This window comes from Gorilla gorilla, chromosome 5 (assembly GCF_029281585.2).
Source record: "Gorilla gorilla gorilla isolate KB3781 chromosome 5, NHGRI_mGorGor1-v2.1_pri, whole genome shotgun sequence".
In the NCBI taxonomy this organism is placed as follows: Eukaryota; Metazoa; Chordata; class Mammalia; order Primates; family Hominidae; genus Gorilla; species Gorilla gorilla.
Genome location: NC_073229.2, coordinates 84,469,434 through 84,490,952, shown reverse-complemented (window position 1 = coordinate 84,490,952; position 21,519 = coordinate 84,469,434). Strand labels below are relative to the sequence as shown.

Here is a 21,519-nt window from a genome sequence, read left to right as displayed (position 1 = left end):
AAAGGATATAAACAGACACTTCTCAAAAGAAGACATGTATGTGGCCAACAAACGTGAAAAAAAGCTCATCATCACTGGTCATTAGAGAAATGCAAATCAAAACCACAAAGAGATACCATCTCACGCCAGTTAGAATGGTGATCATTAAAAAGTCAGGAAACTAGATGCTGGAGAGGATGTGGAGAAATAGGAATGCTTTTATACTGTTGGTGGGAGTATAGATTGGTTCAACCATTGTGGAAGACAGTGTGGCAATTCCTCAAGGATCTAGAACCAGAAATACCATTTGACCCAGCAATCCCATTACTGGGTATATACCCAAAGAATTATAAATTATTCTACTATAAAGACACATGCACACGTATGTTTCTTGCAGCACTATTCACAATAGCAAAGACTTGGAACCAACCCAAATGCCCATCAATGACAGACTGGATAAAGAAAATGTGGCACATATACACTATGGAATACCATGCAGCCGTAAAAAGGATGAGTTCATGTCCTTTGCAGGGACATGGATGAAGCTGGAAACCATCATTCTCAGCAAACCCAAACAGGAACAGAAAACCAAACACTGCATATTCTCACTCATAAGTGGGAGTTGAACAATGAGAACACATGGACACAGGGAGAGGAACATTACACACTGAGGCCTGTTGGGGGTGGGGGACTAGGGGAGGGATAGCATTAGGAGAAATGTTTAATGTAGATGACAGGTTGATGGATGCAGAAAACCACCATGGCACATGTATACCTATGTAACAAACCTGCACGTTCTGCACATGTATCCCAGAACTTAAAGCATAATAATAAAAAAGAAGTATTTTTCTCAGCCTTTTGACTTTTTTTTTGACAGAAGTTAACTTCTTGCCTTTTAATAATATCTTTGAATATAGATGGTTTCAATTCTCCAATAACAAGATGTAGAGTGGCCAAATGGTTTTTCATACATATTTCCCTAGTCCAGACACCCAAGAGTATGTCCCTCTCTTGGGCATAAGAAAACCTAGAGTTATATTTAGGGCATCATGTGTGGTGAATAGTTGACTGAGCTGGCATGCTCACAATGACCAAATTATGTTTGTCATATTTTAATCCAATACATTGATCTACTATGAACTTGTAAATAATGTATTTGCTTTCTAGACACATTCCAGGAAGACCAGAGAAACTGACTTTTATCCATATGGAATAATCCACTGGCAAATTTCTTTTAGGACAGACCAAAGCTGATCTAGAACATAATCTTTACATACTTGGATCCTTCCCATCAGACGAGAAAGAACATCTGGGGTGAAAGGCTCCATTAGAAGAGCAATGTGGGATGGTGCTGTGCTGACAACGGGTAGTTCCTGCCCTACATCTTTGTAGAGGACTGGAGCCCAGAGCATGCCATGGTCAACTTGTATGTTGAAGTGAAGACCTCCTTCAAGGTGTGCATGTGCTTATTACAGATATGCCACGGTGCTAAGTACCCCAGGACTACAGGAAAAAATAAGAATAGATGCTGTATCCATGATCATGAGGCACACAGGCCAGAGCGCCAGCTGTGGAATCGCACAGCCTGGGTTCAAAGCCTGGCTGGGCCATGACCACCTGAATGACCTGAGGAATGGTCTCAGGCAAATTTGTAAAAAGTGGAGACCCTGTCTGCCAGGGAGGCATGTGGTAAGAGGCGCATCCAGTCAGGTCAGGGCACCGCGTCCTCTCTTTGTAAACCTTGAGGCCACAGCAGCCATGGAGAAGGCGGGCCTGACTCCAGGCAGCACAGAGGCACTGGAGAGGCCCCGGGGGAGCCTGGCAGGATCTGGCTGGTCCTGCACTCTGCTTCCAGGTTCTGGCCCTGTAACCCAGGGGACAGGGCCGGCCAAGACAGGGCCACTGGGTGCTAGCCAGGACCTGGGCCAGGCGCCAGGCAGAAGGGCTCTGGTGGATCAGCCCCACACCTCCAACAGCCCCATAGGGGGGCCCATCCAGGGCCACACACCTGCCCCCAGGAGCAGGACGTCCCTGAGGCTAGAGTCCAGCTGGATCAGTGGAAAGGTCTCACCCTTTGCCCTTTGACTCCTCTTGTAGGCACCCTCGCTGGGCTCCTAAGCACTCCTCCACACCCTGGCTCTGTCACCAGCCCCATGGTGATGTCATAAAACTCCCAGATGCCCAGTGTGCACCCGGCCACAGAGAAGTGGGTGACTTTTAGGAGTATCCTCTCCACTTCTGACCCTTAGTTTCGTCTGTGCACAACTCGCTCAAAATGGGCAACTCACTAAGCATATTTTGTTCCTGGTTTCACTGCAGATCCTGGCCATGCCATCGGCAACCTGTTCGTCTTGTCCATGAGGACTTCCCAGCTGGCCGGGCTCACCCCGCGGCTCCTGCACCTGTGCCTGCCCCGGGAATCATGGGCCGTTTCCCACTCCTCAACCGTCAGCGACATCTTGGGCCTTCTTTTCCAGTCAGGTGGGACGGCGCCCCTATGAGGCTGAGTCTTATCCCTCGGAACACGGGCACCCCACAGAGGGTCCTGCCTCCTGTGGTCTGGAGCTCCCCTTCAAGGAAGAAACCCGTGCTGTCTGCTCGTAACTCCATGATGTTTGGACACCTCAGCCCCGTGAGGATCCCTTATCTCAGAGGCAAGTTTAACCTTCAACTTCCTTCATTAGATGAGCAGGTGATCCCAGCCAGGCTCCCGAAGATGGAGATGAGGGCAGAAGAGCCCAAAGAAGCAACGAAGGTGAAAGACCAAGTAGAGACCCAGGGGCAGGAGGACAATAAAAGGGGCCCCTGTAGCAATGGGGAAGCAGCCTTCACCTCTGGGCCCCTGGAGACTCAGGGAAACCTCACTTCCTCCTGGTACAATCCCAGGCCCTTGGAGGGAAATGTCCACCTCAAGAGTTTGGCAGAAAAGAACCAGACTGACAAGGCCCAGGTGTATGCAGTGAGTTTCTACTCCAAGGGCCATGGAGTCTCCAGTTCACATAGCCCTGCTAGAGGCATCCTTCCCTTTGGGAAGCCTGACCCACTTCCAACAGTGGTCCCTGCCCCAGTTCCGGGCTTCTCCCTGTGGCCAGAGAAGGCGGCCTTGAAGGTGCTGGGTAAAGACCACCTGCCCAGCTCTCCAGGCTTGCTGATGGTGGGGGAGGACATGCAGCCCAAGGATCCTGCAGCTCTTGGATCAAGTAGGTCTTCTCCACCCAGAGCTGTCAGCCACAGGTCCCGCAAAAGAAAACTGTCAGGGCCACCGCTGCAGCTGCAACTGACCCCTCCCCTGCAATTGAGGTGGGATAGAGATGAGGGGCGCCCACCGGCTAAGCTTCCATGTCTATCTCCTGAGGCACTGTTGGTGGGTCAGGCTTCCCAAAGAGAAGGACTCCTCCAGCAGGGCAACATGCATAAGAACAGGAGGGTGTTAAGTAGAACATCAAAATTCAGGAGACTAAGACAGCTGCTTAGGAGGAGAAAGAAGAGACAGCAGGGCAGGTGTGGTGGCTCACACCTGTAATCCAGCACTTCGGGAGGCCCAGGCGGGTGGATCAGGAGGTCAAGAGATTGAGACCTGAGGAGCATCTCTGCCTGCACCATCTGGGAAGTGAGGAGTGCCTCTGCCTGGCTGCTCCACCGTCAGGGAAGTGAGGAGTGCCTCTGCCCAGCCACCCCACCATCTTGGAAGTGAGGAGTGCCTCTGCCCAGCTGCTCCACCGTCTGGGAAGTGAGGAGCACCTCTGCCTGGCCACCGCACCTCTGGGCAGTGAGGAGCGCCTCTGCCCGTCCCCTGCCCTGTCTGGGAAGTGACGAGCGCCTCTGCCCAGCTGCCTCACAGTCTGGGAAGTGAGGAGCGCCTCTGCCCGGGCCCTGCCCCATCTGGGCAGTGAGGAGTGCCTCTGCCAGGCTGCCGCCCTGTCTGAGAAGTGAGGAGCACCTCTGCCCAGCTGCCGTCCTGTCTGCGAAGCGAGGACTGCCTCTGCCCAGCCCCCTTACACTCTGGGAAGTGAGGAGTGCTTCTGCCTGGCCACTGCCCTGTCTGGAAAGTGAGGAACGCCTCTGCCCAGCTGCCCACCATCTGGGAATTGAGGAGGAGCACCACCTCTGCCCGGCCTCCACCCCATCTGGGAAGTGATGAACACCTCTGCCCAGCTGCCTCACAGTATGGGAAGTGAGGAGCACCTCTGCCCAGCCGCCACCCTGTCTGGGAAGTAAGGAGCGCCTCTGCCTTGCCGCCGTTCTGTCTGTGAAGTGAGGAGTGCCTCTGCCTGGCCTCCTCACTGTCTGGGAAATGAGGAGTGCCTCTGCCTGGCCACCGTCCCATCTGGGAAGTGAGGAGCGCCTCTGCCCGGCCCCCTCACCATCTGGGAAGTGAGGAGCGTCTCTGCCTGCCTGCTTTGCAACCTTCCAAGTGTGAAGTGACAGCCTTGTGTGTGATCTTTCTGCCCTCCCCAAGTTTGCATTTTCAACATTAAAGTTTACTTTTTAATAAAAAAAAAGGAGATCGAGATCATTCTGGCCAACATGGTGAAACTCCGTCTACTGAAAATACAAAAATTAGGCAGGCATGGTGGCTTGTGCCTGTAGTCCCAGCTACTCAGGAGGCTGAGGCAGGAGAATGGCTTGAACCTGGGAGGTGGAGGTTGCAGTGAACCGAGATCGCACCACTGCACTCCAGCCTGGTGACAGAGCAAGACACCATCCTGAAACGATGTTGTAGTTGAGAGCAGGATAGTCTTTTGGGACAGGAGGAACAAGAGGTTGTGGTTGTCACTCTTCAATCAGTTCTTCTTTTTCCTTGACTGTAAGATCAGATCATTCTTGTAATTTGTAAGTCTTAGAGAAAAGAAGTCTGATTATCCAGAGTATCAGAATCCCTTCCAAAATAAGATGGTAAGCAGGAGCCTCGTAAAGTGCCTGTACCATCCCCACCAGAACCCACTGCTCCGTGGCGGTCGCCATAGTTAACGCTTCCTTCCGGAAGACGGGTCACAAGCACCTTGACTTTTATAACAATGATATTTTTTAAGAGTACAGGTCTCTCCATCCACCCTTTATTTTAAAATAGAATATTTCACAATTTAGGTTTGACTAATGTTTCCTCATGAATAGACTCAGACTATGCATTCCCTTTTGAAATATAGCAAAAGTGAGGTTGTATGCTTCCTAAGGCACCACAACTGTGTCCATTTTTGATGTTCATTTGTGATATTCATTCTGATTATCTACTTAGTGCCTTGTGTGATTTCTCAATTATGTAGTTCTTTCTTTTGTAACTAATAAGCAACGTGCAGACAGACATTTTCAGATCATATAAACATCTTGCTCGCCCCTTAGTGATAATTGCATTAGAGTCCCTTCACCCAAACCCACCTTTCTCTGAGATTTTATTCATTTGAAATACACTTGGATTCATTTATTTGTTTTAGTTTCATTTTATTTGCTTTCAGTTTTAGTCCCCTCACCTATTTCTTATTCTTGTTGATTTTTTTTAACATACAGATGATTAATGTATTTCTAAAAGTTAAGGCTCTGAAAGGCATTTACAAAAATGTTTCAGTCTCAACTATAACCCTTCTGCCCGCTTCCCACCTGCCCCTTGTAGGAAACAACATAGTTTTCTGATTTATCCTTTCAGTGTTTTCTTTTTGTAGAGATGGGCACATATATTTGTATTTTTATATTTTCCTTTCCTTCTTAAAAGGTAGATAGCATATGCTGTTTTGTACTTTTTTCACTTCACAGTATCTTCTGGAAAACATTTTATATAATATCTTATTTTTTTTTGTTAGTGTGCTAAGTGAAATTTAATTGCCAATGAAAAATTTAAGAGTAGCATTATGAGAGAGCAAGAAATGACCTTCATTCCAGGTAAAACAGAGGCATCATTTAATTTATTCATTGAGTTCATAGTGCTTAAGAGAGACTCTCGGATTCCTGGTTAGACAGAGCTTGGTACAGCACTTTTTAACCATCTTCTGTTGGGAGGTTACAATGCTTAAAATGAAAACCCAAAACCAAAAAAAAAAAAAACAGTCCATGTGTTTACCAAGATGATGTTTCAATTATTCAAATAAAATATTCAGTTTCAACATGTCAACACATGTATGTTCATAAGTTTTCTTTAAAATTATACAATTCATGCTATTTGGATTTATCTTCATTTTTCATTTAAATGCACTGGTTTCTTCATACTTTTGTCATTTCAAATTGCTTGAGTGTAGCTCTGTGAGTCATTACAAATACATAGTATTTCACCCGTGAAGGGCGGGTATAATGTTTTTGCTCTCATAAACCATGTGGGATGGGGGAGGGGGGAGGGGTAGCATTAGAAGATATACCTAATGCTAAATGACGAGGTAATGGGTGCAGCACACCAACATGGCACACGTATACATATGTAACAAACCCGCACGTTATTATGCACATGTACCCTAAAACTTAAAGTATAATAATAATAAAATTAAAAAAAAAAGTGGTTCAGGTTTTGAAAGCTTTTTTTTTTTAAATGAAAGTAAAAGTTTCCTTACAAGCAACCTACTCTATTTATTTTATTAGGATTCAATGCAAACGAATAATTCATACATATTATCTTTGGGTTCTTGAAGTAAAATTGCATAATCACCTAAATTATTTAGTTTTTCCAGTCCAGAGAATAAAAAGTTATGTTCAATATAAATGTTGGACTTAAAAATTTTAACACCAATTAATACAATATCAAAATTTATCTTAAACCATTATTTCTGAGAGCTAGAACTGACATGGTTTGCATTACTGACTTTTCAGTTGTAGGTGATGTATTGTAGATTCCTTGAATTCCTCTAGCGTGTAATGATAGAAAGAACACTGGACCAAAAATCTAATAGTTTGGATCATAGTCTTGGCTCTGAATGATTTGACCATTTGATCTTGTTGGAAGATCTGAATATTATCTAGTCTAGTTCTTTAATTTATGGATTTCACTATGAGAATTAAACAAAAATGAGAGTGCTGACTCTCATTTAAAATTAAAAAATGGAGGCTTTTGCCAAAAAGGCATTAAAATACGTTGCTAGTAACTACAACCAGTGTTCCATAAAAGAAAGAGTATTTTCACACACACACACACACACACACACACATGAATTCACTAATACAGAGCAAATAACAGTACAGTACTTCAGGCTGAATAAATATAGTTTTCATGAATCACTAGAGAGTGTGGTGGAAGAAGATAAAATTATTTTCTTTTTATTCCCATCTTTCCTTCTTGATTTTATTCCCAACAGAAAAGAAAGGCATTTTTAAAGACAGATAATTTATTAACATAATAATACCCTGAACTACTCTAGGAGAGGCAATTGATATAGCCAAAAAATTTTGTTTGTCTTATAGAAACCTCAATCTGAAGACCCTAACTTCCCTCAGAGACATACACTAGGGACTTCACAAAATGCCTTCAGTGAGGAACTGGAAAACTGGAAGAAGTGCAGAGAAGAAAAGGTCAAGAAGGTCCTGAGGGACAGGATAATTGAGGAAGCAAGAAGTGCAGAGGAAAGTGAATACAGAAAGAGGGAAATTTATGGATGCTGAGGCAGACACTAAGTTGACTGAATCTTGGGTCTGGGCGTAGGTAAATAAACCATTTGGAATAAGTACATGGTATTTGTTTCATACTGAGATATACTTCTGAGAAATGGATTGCACATGATTCACGTCTAGGATATTATGGGCATAAATTAAGTAGCACAGCATTTATTTTTTAACGTTTTTCTTCTAGTCGAAAACTTGTGAAGAACTAGCACTTTGTAAAGTTAGAATTTTATGTTTCCACATGTTTTCTCCCCTGCTTCAAATGTCCATCTTTCCTTCTTCATCTAGGTAATTTCTATTTATTTGTCATGATTCATCACAAACAGTAAGTCCTCCAAAATACGTCTTAGCTTCTCTTTAGAAATTTGATGCCCTTTGTCTATGTGGTCACAGCACCTTTGTCATTTTTTAGCTTATTATACTGAATAACACCTGTCTTATTTGTTTGTCATCTACTCATCTATAAAGTTCCTGACACTCAGAACTGTATTTTAACTATCTTTTACTTCATTTCTTAGTGTTGAGTAAAAAACTGCTATTCTACATTTACGAGTCTTTATCTCTGATTTCCCCTACCTAGAATTCTATTCTACTTGTCTGCTAGGAAATTTTCAATTATTTTCTTTAACTTTGTGCTAACTTTCTCCATGAAGTCTTTCTTGACCTTTTCTCTCACTGCAGCAGATTTAGTCATTTCATCCTCTCTCTTAATTTTGTATCTATACTAAAAGATAGTTTTCAAAATGATAAAATTATGTCTCATAAAAATATAAAGTATTTTATTTAACTCATCAATTAATGAGTAAATTAGTAAGATGTTATAACCACTTCAAATGAGAATTTAACTAATGGAGATTTACATATCTACTCAGCAAATTCATTTGCATTACCATAAACAGGAGCCAATTGCATTACTGTGACAAAGAATATCTGTGTCACCATTACTTTTCTGTAGGTTAACTTCCATCTCTACAGAGCTATAGAATATTCTAGTCAAAGACAATGAAAGATGCAGATCCTTATAAAATTAAGACAACCTTCAGCATTCTACTGAAAGAACATCCAATAATTTTTTTTTGCCTTATGGAAGTCATTTACTTTTTTTCTTGACACTTATAATAGTCCAATATTAAATTTTCATCCTTTTGAAATTATTTTCATAATTCCCCTATACCTTCCTGCCACATCGTACCCTTCGGAGAGGGACTTGACCATAAACTCTTCTCTGAGCTGCGTAAAGAATCTCTCATTTTCCCCTTCTATTTAGTTGACACCAGCTACAACAAAGAAGGCCAGTTAATTAGCAAGTTAAAAAAAATGTGAGTAACTTTTAGAATCTGTGAGAAAGCACTGGAGAAATGAAACTGGAAGAATTATTTGATAATTCTTGCCTTCTGTTTTTCCAGTGTTTTATTTAATCCCCACGTGCTTTCAGATAGTTTAAGCTCATTTCTTTAGATTGAGAGAGAATGGAGGATCCTGAAAGGACTTGGGAACATGAATGAAGATAATTAGAGGTGATGGTGACAAAAGGAATAGTAAATACAGGAACTCACTTTTAGAGACTCCATCAAAGGACAGGTTCTTCACAAGGCAGTTTTGTTTTACTTTGGTTTAAGGGTGGACCATTATCAACATCCTATAAAAAGAGAGGTTAAGTAACATGTGAAAGACCATACAGAGATTAAGTGGCAGACTAGGGATTAAATCCAGCACAATCAGATTCTCAGTTCCTAAAAACTAAAAAATTAAAAATTAAAAATTCAGCCTGGGAGCAGCTGTAGCACAGGAAAGTTTGCACCAGGATAGGCTATGATGTTTTGGTGTTTGAGTCTGTACTCAGCCAGAAGTTCTTAGTAGATACACAGAGGCTGGATCTGTGAAATATTTCACCAGTCAACTCAGTAAAACTAATCATACAACCCCCAAAATACTCACCCACATGGTAGATGTTGAGTTATAAACAGTTGTCCTCATATTTGGTGAGCTCTATTATTTTCTGTGCCAATGGGGATGAGGAAGGGGGTGGGCAGCAACTTTCACAATTTAGAATACCAGATCATTTAAACACACTAATGTGTGTTCTTAAATGTTCTTTTGAAATTATTTGAATATATATGTGGCAGGTATTTCAGAACTCTTTTTTCAATAATAGTATTATATAGTGCTTATTCAGTTCTGGGTACTATTCTAGGTATTTTTATATTGTGAAGTCATTTTATCCTCTAAACAATCTCATGTTTGGTATTATACTATTTTATGGATGAGGAAGTTGAGGCACAAATGTTGAAGCTGGGATTCAAACTCATGTAATCAGTTTCCAAAAACACATGCCCATCACTGTAAAGCTACCTCATGGTGAGACTACGCTCAGTAATACCAATTCACAGGTGATGAGAATGCCCTGTTTCCTCCATGAAATTATACTTTTATCCTCACCTTGTAACTCACACTTAGCCTGGAATAAGGTTATTTGTTCTATAGCATATGTAGGTCTTGTTCTTTTTGTAGTTTCCCTGGGTAGATAAGAAAACTGGGTTTAGAAGATTCACTGTCAATAGGATTTGAGATGTTAAGATAATGACAGTAAATGGAAGAGAAATTACAAACAGTAAGATCAAATTAGTTTCTTTAGTAAGTGCCAATTCAACTAACTGGAAGCAAATATAAGGAAAATGTAGTTAATAGGGTAGCATAGCTGTACAACTGAATATTGGTGATTTTAAAGGTGAGCTACACAGTATAAATAATAGAGGGAGTGAGCTTTAAGAATTTAACAAAATTCTGTATAGCGTCACATCTGGGCTATAATTATTACTTGTGTGACCTTGAGCATACTAATTAGCCACTGTAAGCTTCATTTTCCTCACCTGTAAAATGGAGATACTACCAACTTACCTTAAAGGGACAATTGAAATAATGTTTGTTAAAATGCATAGTATAGGTCTGGCATATGACAAATTAAGTGCTCAATCTGTGCTAGTGATTATAAATTAGTCCAAGATGTTCTTTACAGAATGTTTTTAGTGGCAGTGTTTCTCAGCTACTAAAAAATATCTTTGAGGATAGAGGATTTTTTACTTTATAGTCATATAGAAATGTGTATGCAGAAATCTTGAAATTGAAGCAACCCTTGAAGTGAGATCCAACTTGACTGTGGTGGAAAGGTAATTCAATAAAGCCAGAATGAGCTGTGATATGGTTCATACAGAGTATTGTTATCTGCTGCTAATCATATGACAGGACACAGTACAGGGCCAGTGGCAAAAGCAGACAAAATTCATATTTAACTTTCCTTTCACATCTCATAAAATTTCCCTTCAATCAATGAAATAAAACATTTATAAGTGCTTTTATTTTTTAAAAAAATACTTCAAATTCTACCAAATAATTCAGAAAAAATATCTGCTTTTATTTTACGAGTGTTTTTTTATTGTCCATGACAATACAGAAATAAATTCCGCAAGTAAGTTTACTCTTTGTTTTCTGTCATTTTTAGGCCTAATATAATTCATGATTTGGGATAAATTATCCATTCAATGCTTGATTTAATCCAAAAGCTGAATTTTCAGCAGAATAGTTGGCATGCAAAATAATTGGGGCTACAGCATTTCTAAGCTGATTTCTTTAGTAATTTTAGTGATTCATGTGGATCTTTAGTATTTTGAGACATGGATTTAGTTTAGGATCTATTTTTAAGATTTTATTTAAGCTTCCTGTTTTTGGAGTGTGTTTTCCTTATAGCACAATTATGTTCTTATTTTAGTTCCCACTGGACAAATTTAAAGTGATGGTTAGTCTTTCCAAGGAAGTATAAATATATATGTAATTGCATTCTGAGGAAACATTTTCTAAGTAGAAGAATTTGGTACTTATTGCTTTCAGGTTTGTGAGGGTCCTGGGCCAATATTGTGGCTATTGTTACTTTTTGTTGTTGTTTTCAAACTAGATTGACTGTGAAGTTCAAAGAAGTAAAAGTAAAGCTTTGATGAAAATTGCATAGTATAATTCTATACTGTTTTATACAGCATTTAAATTATTGCAGTTCATAGAAAAACATGAAAAATTTCGGAATTTGCTTTGTGAAATAATCTTAAAAACCAAATATGATAAAAATGGGAAAACAAAAATTTTCATAAATATAGCTAGATCATAGACCAAAATTTCATAAATATAAATCCAAAAAAGGAAGAGAATGCCACAATGTTAGAACTAAAAGCCATTTGAGAGAAAATTACGTTCAACTTCAACTTCCAAGTAGCAAATGAGACAAGTGTGGCTCAGCGAAATTAAGTGGCTGGTGGAAAATGATGCAGTCAGTTAACCAACATGATGCATCATCATGAAGAATTAAAAAATTAGCCAGGCGCGGTGGCTCGAGTCTGTGATCCTAGTACTTTGGAAGGCCGAGTTGGGCGGATCACTGGTGCTCAGGAGTTCAAGACAAGCCTGGCCACCATGGTGAACCCTGCCTCTAAAAATTAGCTGAGTGTGGTGGTTGGGCACCTGTAGTCCCAGCTACTAGGGAGGCCGAGGCAGGAGAATTGCTTGAACCCAGGAGGTGGAGGAGCCGAGATCGTACCACTGTACTCTGGTCTGGGTGATAGAGCAAGACTCTGTCTCAAAAAATAAAAGAATTAAAAAATTAAATATAATATTATAGAAAATGAATTGCATAAGAAAATAATTTTATTACAAAGTCAGCTAAAAAAACCCAGCAAACCACTTAAGAAAGCGAGTGATTCTTAAAATGTGGAAAATCGCTGTACTGTATTGCTGCAAATTATCCAGGACTTTAGATCTTGTCCTTTAATTCTCAATTCGTTTCACCACTATGACGTGCAGCCAGATTTTAGTTATTCAGTCAAACTAGGTGTTCTTTGGCCAGTTATTTAACCAAATTGCTACTTATTTTGTTAACCAGTGTTGACCTGATGAATTACACAGGCAGTCTCAACATATTTTTAAATGAGAGATCTTGAAATAAGTGACTTATCTGTATGGATTAAAAAACAAAAGATGTCATTATTTTATAACATTTTACAAATTATTGGAGGTTGATATATGTCATATTCCTCAAGCAGTTTGCATAAGATGACAAAAACAATCTCAAAAATTCTATAAAATAGTTGGCTAAGTTTTGAATGAAATTGAATTTTGATGTCATTGTAGACATTACCAAAACCAGAGGATTGTCAAAATGTGAACATAAATATTTGGAGCTTTTAATCTAGGAAGGCTGATATATTTCAAATTTAGAAACATTACATTATTTCTTACAGTTTAAAAAAGCCGGACAATGACACATCCCTTTTCTTCAGCAATTCAATTATCAGAAAAGTGTGAATCAATTGGTAAAAAAGCACTAATTGAAACAATAAAGATACAATTGTAGGAAAATGAATCACACATGACACACAATATATTTAACATTATTCCATCTAATATTTTGGCTAGCTTTCCACAAATGCAGCAATTTAGAGTGTAATTTGAAGATTTGGCCAATTTGGCATATCTCAACCAATTCACAAGGAAATTGAAATATCAGTTTTTTGTAACTTAGGGGCAAGTCTTTCAAGCCCTTCCCCGATTGATTCAAATAAAAAATCTTTCCACCACACACGTATGTGAATGTTTTGAAATCCTCTTATTGTCCTTTCTGTACTCATATTTCAGCAGCATTCAAAGTATAACAGCTGGCTGATCATGAGGTTTTTATTTCCCTATAGCCATTGGCTGCTATATTTTTCTTTATGTTCTTAATGGCTGTGGATAGCTGCTAGGCTAGCATCTGCTTGAGACACAACTACAGTGAGAAATTCACAACCACAACTCAAGCCTCTGGGTCTTTGTAACTTACAAAATAGCTGGGGCTCAAATTGTTATATGAATCTGAAAAATGAATATCTGTTCACCAGGGAAAGTAGAAGAGAAAGCAGGGAGAGGATATGGAAAACAAATGAGAGTTTAGCAGTCTGTTCATTTTACGTTACTGGACAGAAAATCTTTTTGAAACAGCATAAATATAACATGAATATGGTTGTTTCCGGAGTTTCCAAACTCAGGTAAATTCTCTAGAGAACACGTTGAGCAATTATATTCAGTTTAAGGATGTGCTGAAAGTTCTCATTATTTATAGGCTTCTCTGAACAGCAGACCCTTAATACTGATTAAAAATTAGTTACATTTGCCATAGTTATATAAATTTGCTTTCATGTACAAATCTGCATATAAGATTTTTTTTACATTTCTGTACTACGTAGTACAAAGGATATAAAATCTTGGCTTATGATTTTTGCTGTAAATTAATGATATTTGATATTTTATTGGTATTATAGTAATAGATATGATATGCATTTGTATGAATAAACTATATCTTTCTGAAGATTTCTGAAACATAGCAGTTTTATTGTTACTTTGGGGAAATATAAATAATAAGGCTGGCTATAAAATTTTAGCTATTTGAAGTTTTTGATTTTAATTTCTGTGGGCTTGAGCATCTGTCTCTTGTCATGACTAAGTTATATTGCCTGCATTTGCACTAATAATCATTTACTTAAGGATAAGGAATAAAGGTCTGTAGAAAGGTTTAAGCATCACTGAATCCTATTTTATTTGATCAACTTCCATGTGTGATATTTTAGATCACTAAGGTCAGTGGTCAGGAGTTATGTAAGAAAAATGTAAGGAATTAAATTTTCATTTGGTTAATAGTATCTGTAATTCAAATTATTTATATGCAGTAAATTGTAGCTCTAAGATATTAAAAGATCCGAATTAGACCCAGAAGATAACCTGAATAACATTTGGCCAATTAGTAAAATCTTTTTCTTATAACTGAATACACAGTGCTATAAACTAAATATTTGTCTCCCACCCCCAAATTTCTATATGGAAATTCTAACCCTAAATATGATGGAGGGTTTAGAAGGAGGGCTTTTGGGAGATGCTTAGATTATGATGGTAAAGCCCTAATAAATGGGATTAGTTCCCTTATTAAAAAGACCTCAAGGCTGAGTTCTGTGGTTCAAGCCTGTAATACTAGCACTTTGGGTGGCTGAGGTGGGCATACTGCTTAAGCTCAGGAGTTTGATACCAGCCTGGGCAACATGGCAATACTGTGTCTCTACAAAAAATACAAAAATTAGTTGGGTGTGGTGGTACTTGGCTTGTAGTCCCAGCTACTTGAGGGGTCGAGGCAGGAGAAACCCAGGAAGTCAAGGCTACAGTGAGCCAAGGTTGTGCCACTGCACTCTAGCCTGGGTGACAAAGTGACAAACTGAGACCCTGTCTAAATAAATAAATAAATAAATAAATAAATAAATAAATAAATAAAAGACCCAAGAGAGGTCTCTTGCCCTTTTGCTGCTGTGTGAGGACTGTGAGGACACAGGGAAAAGACAACTGTCTATGAGCTAGGCGCTTACCAGACAGCAAACCTATCAGTGCCTTGTTCTTGGACTTTACAGCCTTCAGAACTGTAAGAAATAAATGTTTGTGGTTTAAGCCTCCTGTGTATGGTACTTTTGTTATAGCAGCTCAAACAGACGAAGACACATAGATATGTACATTTGTTCATATATACTTGTACATTTAGATACATATATCAATTATATAATATGGGAGTCATATTTCTGAAGTTTCTAGATAGGGTGAATAGAATCCAAACATCCAGATAATTAATGGACATTCCCAAAATAGCAAATATCAAAACAATATATTGAAAAGTAAAATAAATAATTTTATAAAATAATCTTGTAATCAAAAAATAGAAAAATGGAGAAAGACAAAACCTACACACATTAAAAAAAGGTTGTTAAAAGTGCTTACACAAAATTTAAAAAAAATCTGCAAAGAAAAATAAGAATGATGTCTAAAGGCAACTGGCAAAGGTCCATATTCTTTAATATATAAGAAGCTCTTATCTTTCAATAAAAAAGAAGACATGCATAGCTATTTCATTAAAAAATGCAACTATTTTACTAACATAAAAAGATGCTAAGTAAGGCTCACTTGTAATTAAATATTTGCAAATTAAAGCAATAAAATCCATTTTTTTTAAAATGAGCTTAGTAATATCCACATTTGGCAAGAAGATCTGGTATGTTAGGCATACTTCTGCTAACTTTTTGAAGGGCTACTTTGCAATAACTGTGCAATAAAAAAAGTCACATGATTTTTGACCCAGCTGCTGCATGGTTAGAAATTTACCCCAATTGATATATTTGAAACCATATGTCAAGATATACATACACATATGCACATACACACATTCACACACATATTTCTGCAGCATTGTCAATAATAACAAAAATATTGGAAACTACATAAATGTCAACACTACATAAATATTGGTAATATATGTATATATAATATTATGGATTCACACAAAAAGATGAAGCAAATACATTTGTGCTGATTTGGAAGTATCTTCATGGTATATTGTTGGGAGGAAAAAGAACAAAGTTCAAGACAATGTAAGAACCATGTTCCAATTTGTGCAACGAAAATAATCACCAAGATGTGCTGTGTATACTATATACTAAGACTTACACTAACTACTTTACAAATTTCAACTTTAAAGCAATCCCCTCCATTCTCCCTATATTGAGGATCTGAAGGGATTTCTAATTTTCCCAAAATTACACAAGTGACTAACTTGAATTTACGTCTCAGTATACAATTGTTAAGTTTGTTAGGGGCAAATGCTCAAGTATGTCCCTGTAATTTAATATTATAAATTGTGGCTACTGAAAGATCATGGTATAACCTCCATAGAGAATGTCATGTAAAAATGAGTTCATTCTATGTTTCTTACCATTTTTTATTTACATATCTATACAGTTTATTTTAACAAGTACACATATTTGTGTCTTTTCTTTTTAAAGATATAATAGTCAATTATTATATATTTTTTAAAAATTTGACTTGTAAGAGTTAGCTTAGGGTCTTCCAACAGTCACATAGAGCAAAGTGCTGGGGGCTGGAGGGTGATGGATGTGGGAGGGGGATTATTAAGATGATTTTAGCTGCATTCACATGGCAAAGCAGTAGTCTCTCAGGGGAGCTACCTGAGTTCTTTACCTTTGATACCAGATATATATTTTTACTCTTCTTGAGATGATGCAGTTCATGTAGAGCATCAACTAAGGCTCAAGGGCTTTGAACCAAAGTGCTTCATCAGCTCAGCAACACTTCCTAACACTTTTTAAATTGAAAGGGCAATTGTTCCTTGCCTTTTCTTTCTTTTCCTCTTTAGGCATAATTCATACAAGATTATTTATCTATTTATCATGCTACTCTATATTCTAACTGAAGATTAGAAATGAGAAAATAGAACTTTTTTGGCCACAGATTCAGGAAGAATCTTTTGCTTTTAAACATAATCAGTTAAATTTTTTCTTGAAATGAGGCTCATAATTTTGAAATCTGAAATAGTCTTGTTATGAAAATTGTACAATCATGGTGAATAATAGTGAAATATAAATGCGTAGCCTTACAAGTGAATTTGTAATGTTGCAGGAATCAGAAGGACCAGAGAGACCAATGGGTGAAACAGGAGGATTTTATTTAAGTGGCCACTGGCCCAGCAGACTCACATCCAAAAGCTGAGCCCTGAACAAAGACAGGGCTTGACTTTTATACATACTCCTGAAAGGGGCTGGCTAGTTTGATTGGGGTGGCGGGAGTCTAATGGCATGAAACTCATGGTGCAGGCAAGTGGGCTTACAGAAGCAGAACAAACACAGTTAATCAAACAGTGACAGGGTTAAGCTTGTGACCTTGTAGCTGCATTGAAAGAAAAATAGGAACTTACAAAAGTTGGGAAATTGAGAAACAGTAAGAGGATGAAGAGATAGCAAAGGAATTTGTTTTCTTGTCCTTGCTCTGAGGGGGGTGTTGGGAGGTCTCTGGGGCTCATTCCTGTGGACTCTGGCTTCCTAGATAGTGTTATCACATCTCGGCCAGGGCCCTGCCTATTGCTGGCCTTGGAATGAGTCAGCCAAGTACAGGAAAACTTGTTTTTCTCTTTTAACTTCTGCTTCAGTAACAAAGAGTGGAGAACAACATATTTTTTAATACTCAGAACTTAAATTTTTACAATAATTTTAAAAATACTATATATAATTGGATGACATAGATTAGAGATAGGCTAAACTATGATAACAAAGAGGTCCCAAAATGAAAAGGCTCAAACCAGAAAGCACATTATTCCTTTTAGCAGTCAGTGGGCATGTGGGCTCTACTTCTTGAGGTAAGCCAAGGTTTCAGGCTGACTTGGTTGCTCTTGCATAATGAGGGTTTCAATGTTACTGCACCATTTACAACTGGAAAGAAAAGGAGAGGAGAAGGGAAGGGAAAGTGATCTTTCTTTAAGGCGAGTGCAAGATGCGGGAAGCGTGCATTTCTCTCTCGCACAGTTCACTGGTAAGAAATAGGATATATGGCTAGCCATACCTCTGAGAGAAGCCAGGTAATATAATCTGGGTGGCTATGTGCATTGTTGAAATGTTATTACAAAAGAAAAAAAGAGGGCCAGGCACGGTGTCGCACTCCTGTAATCCCAGAACTTTGGGAGGCCGAGGCTGGTGGATCACCTGGGGTCGGGCGTTTGAGAACAGCCTGACCAAGATGGAGAAACCCCATCTCTATTAAAAATACAAAATTATCCAGGTGTGGTGGCACATGCCTGTAATCCCAGCTACTTGAGAGGCTGAGGCAGGAGAATTGCTTGAACCCAGGAGGTGGAGGTTGCGGTGAGCTGAGATCATGCCATTGCACTCCAGCCTGGGCAATAAGAGTGAAACTCCATCTCAAAAAAAAAAAAAAAAAAAAAAAAAAAGAAAGAAAAGAAAAAAGAGAAGAATAGATTTTTTGGGGGCAGGAACAAACAGTTTGTCTCATTTGCCCTTAATTATTTCACAATTTTAAAATTTATCTTATAGTTGCATACAAATACTAAAGGATGGAGATCAATAAAGCATAACCCGAAGCTGCTATAATATGAATTAAGATGCGTTTTTAGCTGCAAGCATTTAATTTACATTTAAATATACTAGGATTTAGAGTGTTAAGTAATTGAAACTAAAAAGTCTGGTCAATAGTTTTAATCCAAGTCACCTATAAGTTACATTACTACTCTTCATTATAAGAATTGTACAACTGAAAATTCATACTGTTATAAAAATGCCAGGGTTTTGGTCTAGGTCCTGCAGCTCACTACCCTGAAAGCCAATCACTGAGACAATGAGAATTTCCAGGGAAGAAGGCATTATTTGGGTGCTACAGTTGAAGAGAATGGGAGATGAGCCTTAAATTAGTCACCTCAACCAACTAAAACTAAGGGTTTGTATAGCAGGGAAGAAATGTAACTATGTGTGGGAAAACAGGAATTAGGGAGGGGTAAAGAAGAGGATTTGGTCAACAGGAAGCAGGTGGTCACTTATGCGATCATGACAGGTGAGGAGTCTTTCATCTTATTGTCCAGATGTGGTGATCTGGTAAGTTTCCTTTCCTCGATATTGTCTGGGAGGCCTGACGGGTGGTTTCCTGAGAAAGGAACCTGGATAAGACAAATGTAACTTTCTGAAGTTTTAAGATGGGAGTCTCAATTTTTATGTTTATTCAAAAGAAACCATAAAAAGCAGTTCTATGAGTAATTAGGCTGGTTCCATACCATATTTTTATTTATATTTAGTTATTTATTTAATTTTTTTATTTCCATAAATTTTTGGTGAACAGGTGCATACTGTATTTTTATTTGATTGATTGATTGATTGATTGATTGATTTTTGAGAAAAGCCGGCATAAAGCACTTTTATTGCAATAATAAAACTTGAGACTCATATATGGTGCTGGGGGAAGGGGGCAGCAATGATTTCTCTCACCAAATCACTACACAGGACAGCAAAGGGGTGAGAAGGGGCTGAGGGAGGAAAAGCCAGGAAACTCTGAGATCAGCAGAGGGAGCCAAGCATCAAAAAACAGGAGATGCTGAAGCTGCGATGACCAGCATCATTTTCTTAAGAGAACATTCAAGGATTTGTCATGATGGCTGGGCTTTCACTGGGTGTTAAGTCTACAAACAGCACCTTCAATTGAAACTGTCAATTAAAGTTCTTAAGATTTAGGGAGTGGTGGAGCTTGGAAAGTTATGAGATTACAAAATTCCTGAAAGTCCATTAGAAAAACCACAGGATGAAAAAAAAAAAATAAGTCAGGCCACAAAGAAGGCTTCAGAGGTCCCTGCTGGCCCAGGGACAGATACCTGTAGTGTCCAGCATCGCAATGAACATGACCTGCTTTCAAAGGCAGAGGATTTAAGGGGAGGGTGGGGTGGGAATGGTGGAGGCAAAGCCTCTCCCCATCCCCACCTCAGTTTTAGGTAGGGCTTTTAATTTAACCCAAGGACATCTCTCAACTTGGAGAATAATTCAGTCCTCAACAGTGCCTCAAATCTGCTATGGCTTTGCAGCGCAGCAGCAAGAATGTTTAATATATAATAGATAAAAATTTCATCCAAAAAATTAAAATAAAATATTCTTGCAAGCCCCTCAACACCAATTCCTATACCAACGTTAACCTATCACTTGTGCTGTTAACACTTGACCATGTACTTAATTGGAAACCTATATCCAAAAGACTGAAACTGAATCTTCACCCCAAAAAGAAAAAGTAAAATGAATAACTTGACGTTTATGGCATATAGTTTAGGTAAACACACATACCAGGAGAAAGGGGAAGAGGAAACGGAGGTGTCGGAAGCAAAGCTGAGTGACAGAACACATTCAGTCGGGGCAGATGTCTATACAAAGTGGAGTGGAACATCAGGAAAAGCTCCATATGGATTCATGTGCACACGTCTGGAGGCACCAGATCCCTCCATGGCAGATCCAAGAACAGGGAGCTAAGGGAGGAGGCCATTCCTGTCATTCCAGTTTTAGAAGCTCCACATCGAAGATGAGAGTGGCGTGTGGTGGGATGATGCCTGGGTGCCCAGTGACACCACAGGCATAATCTGGAGACACAGTCAGTTTGGCTCTCCGACCCACACTCATCTGGGCAACCCCTTCCTCCCAGCCTCGGATCACCTCCTGCTTGCCTAGCATAAACTTAAAGGGCTTGTTTCTGTGCTGGGAGGAATTAAATTTCTTTCCATCTTCAAGCATCCCGGTGTAGTGCACCACGCAGGTCTGGCTGCGCTTCGGGAAGGTGCGCCAGTCTCCTGGGGAGATGGTTTCCACGTGCACTCCCATGGCGGCAGCCGACGCTGAGCGGGCGGGCAGCGCGACGGGCGGCGTGGACCGAAAGCGACCTGGCGGCGGTTCCACGGCTCTGCCTAGTCCCTCAGCGCATCGCCTGCCCATACTGTATTTTTGAAGTCTACAAATTCTATATTAGTGCCTTCTGGGCAAGTGTCTTGAATGAGTCACTTAAAAATCTCTGAATAAGTTTTTTTTTCCTGTACTGGAAGTGTTACCATTTCCTTGTTAACTTTGTGTTTAGTCTCCCATTATCTGTGGCAGCTACGTTCCAAGATCCCCAGTGGGTGCCTGAAACCACAGAACCACAGATAGTACAGAACCCTATATATACTATATTTTTTCCTGTACATACATACCTATGATAAACTTTAATTTATAAATTAGGCACAGCAAGAGACTAAAAACAATGACTAATAATAAAATAGAACAGTTATAACCATATAAAAGCATCATTAGTCTCGCACTTTGAGGCCATTATGAAGTAAAATAAGGGGTACATATTAAACACAAGCTCTGAGGTACCTTACAATTGATCAGATAACCAAGACAGCTACTGAGTGACTAACAGACAGGGAGGGTATACAGTGTGGAGATGGTGGACAATGGGATAATTCACGTCTCAGTCAGGTGAGAGTGGAACGGGATGGCTCGAGATTTCTTCACACTACTCAGAATGGTGTGCAATTTAAAACTTATGAAT

At 39.4% G+C, this 21,519-nt stretch overlaps 2 protein-coding genes and 1 long non-coding RNA gene across 3 annotated transcripts; 2 read left to right on the top strand and 1 right to left on the bottom strand.

Annotated features, from left to right (window-relative positions):
* The first annotated feature begins 2,235 nt into the window (after nt 1-2,235).
* LOC109027258 (putative UPF0607 protein ENSP00000383144) lies at nt 2,236-3,502 on the top strand. The gene has a single exon (XM_019029036.3). The coding sequence runs from the start codon at nt 2,255-2,257 to the stop codon at nt 3,500-3,502; it is 1,248 nt and encodes a 415-aa protein (XP_018884581.3). The 5' UTR covers nt 2,236-2,254.
* Nucleotides 3,503-4,562: 1,060 nt separating this feature from the next.
* LOC129534513 (uncharacterized) lies at nt 4,563-7,616 on the top strand. The gene is made up of 2 exons (XR_008681127.2): nt 4,563-4,875; nt 7,357-7,616. It is a non-coding gene; the product is annotated as an uncharacterized lncRNA (long non-coding RNA).
* An 11,727-nt stretch (nt 7,617-19,343) lies between these two features.
* On the bottom strand, nt 19,344-20,921 carry FKBP1C (FKBP prolyl isomerase family member 1C). Its single transcript, XM_055390704.1, has one exon. It carries the CDS (start codon nt 20,919-20,921, stop codon nt 20,484-20,486), a length of 438 nt encoding a protein of 145 aa, XP_055246679.1. The 3' UTR covers nt 19,344-20,483.
* Nucleotides 20,922-21,519: the final 598 nt, after the last annotated feature.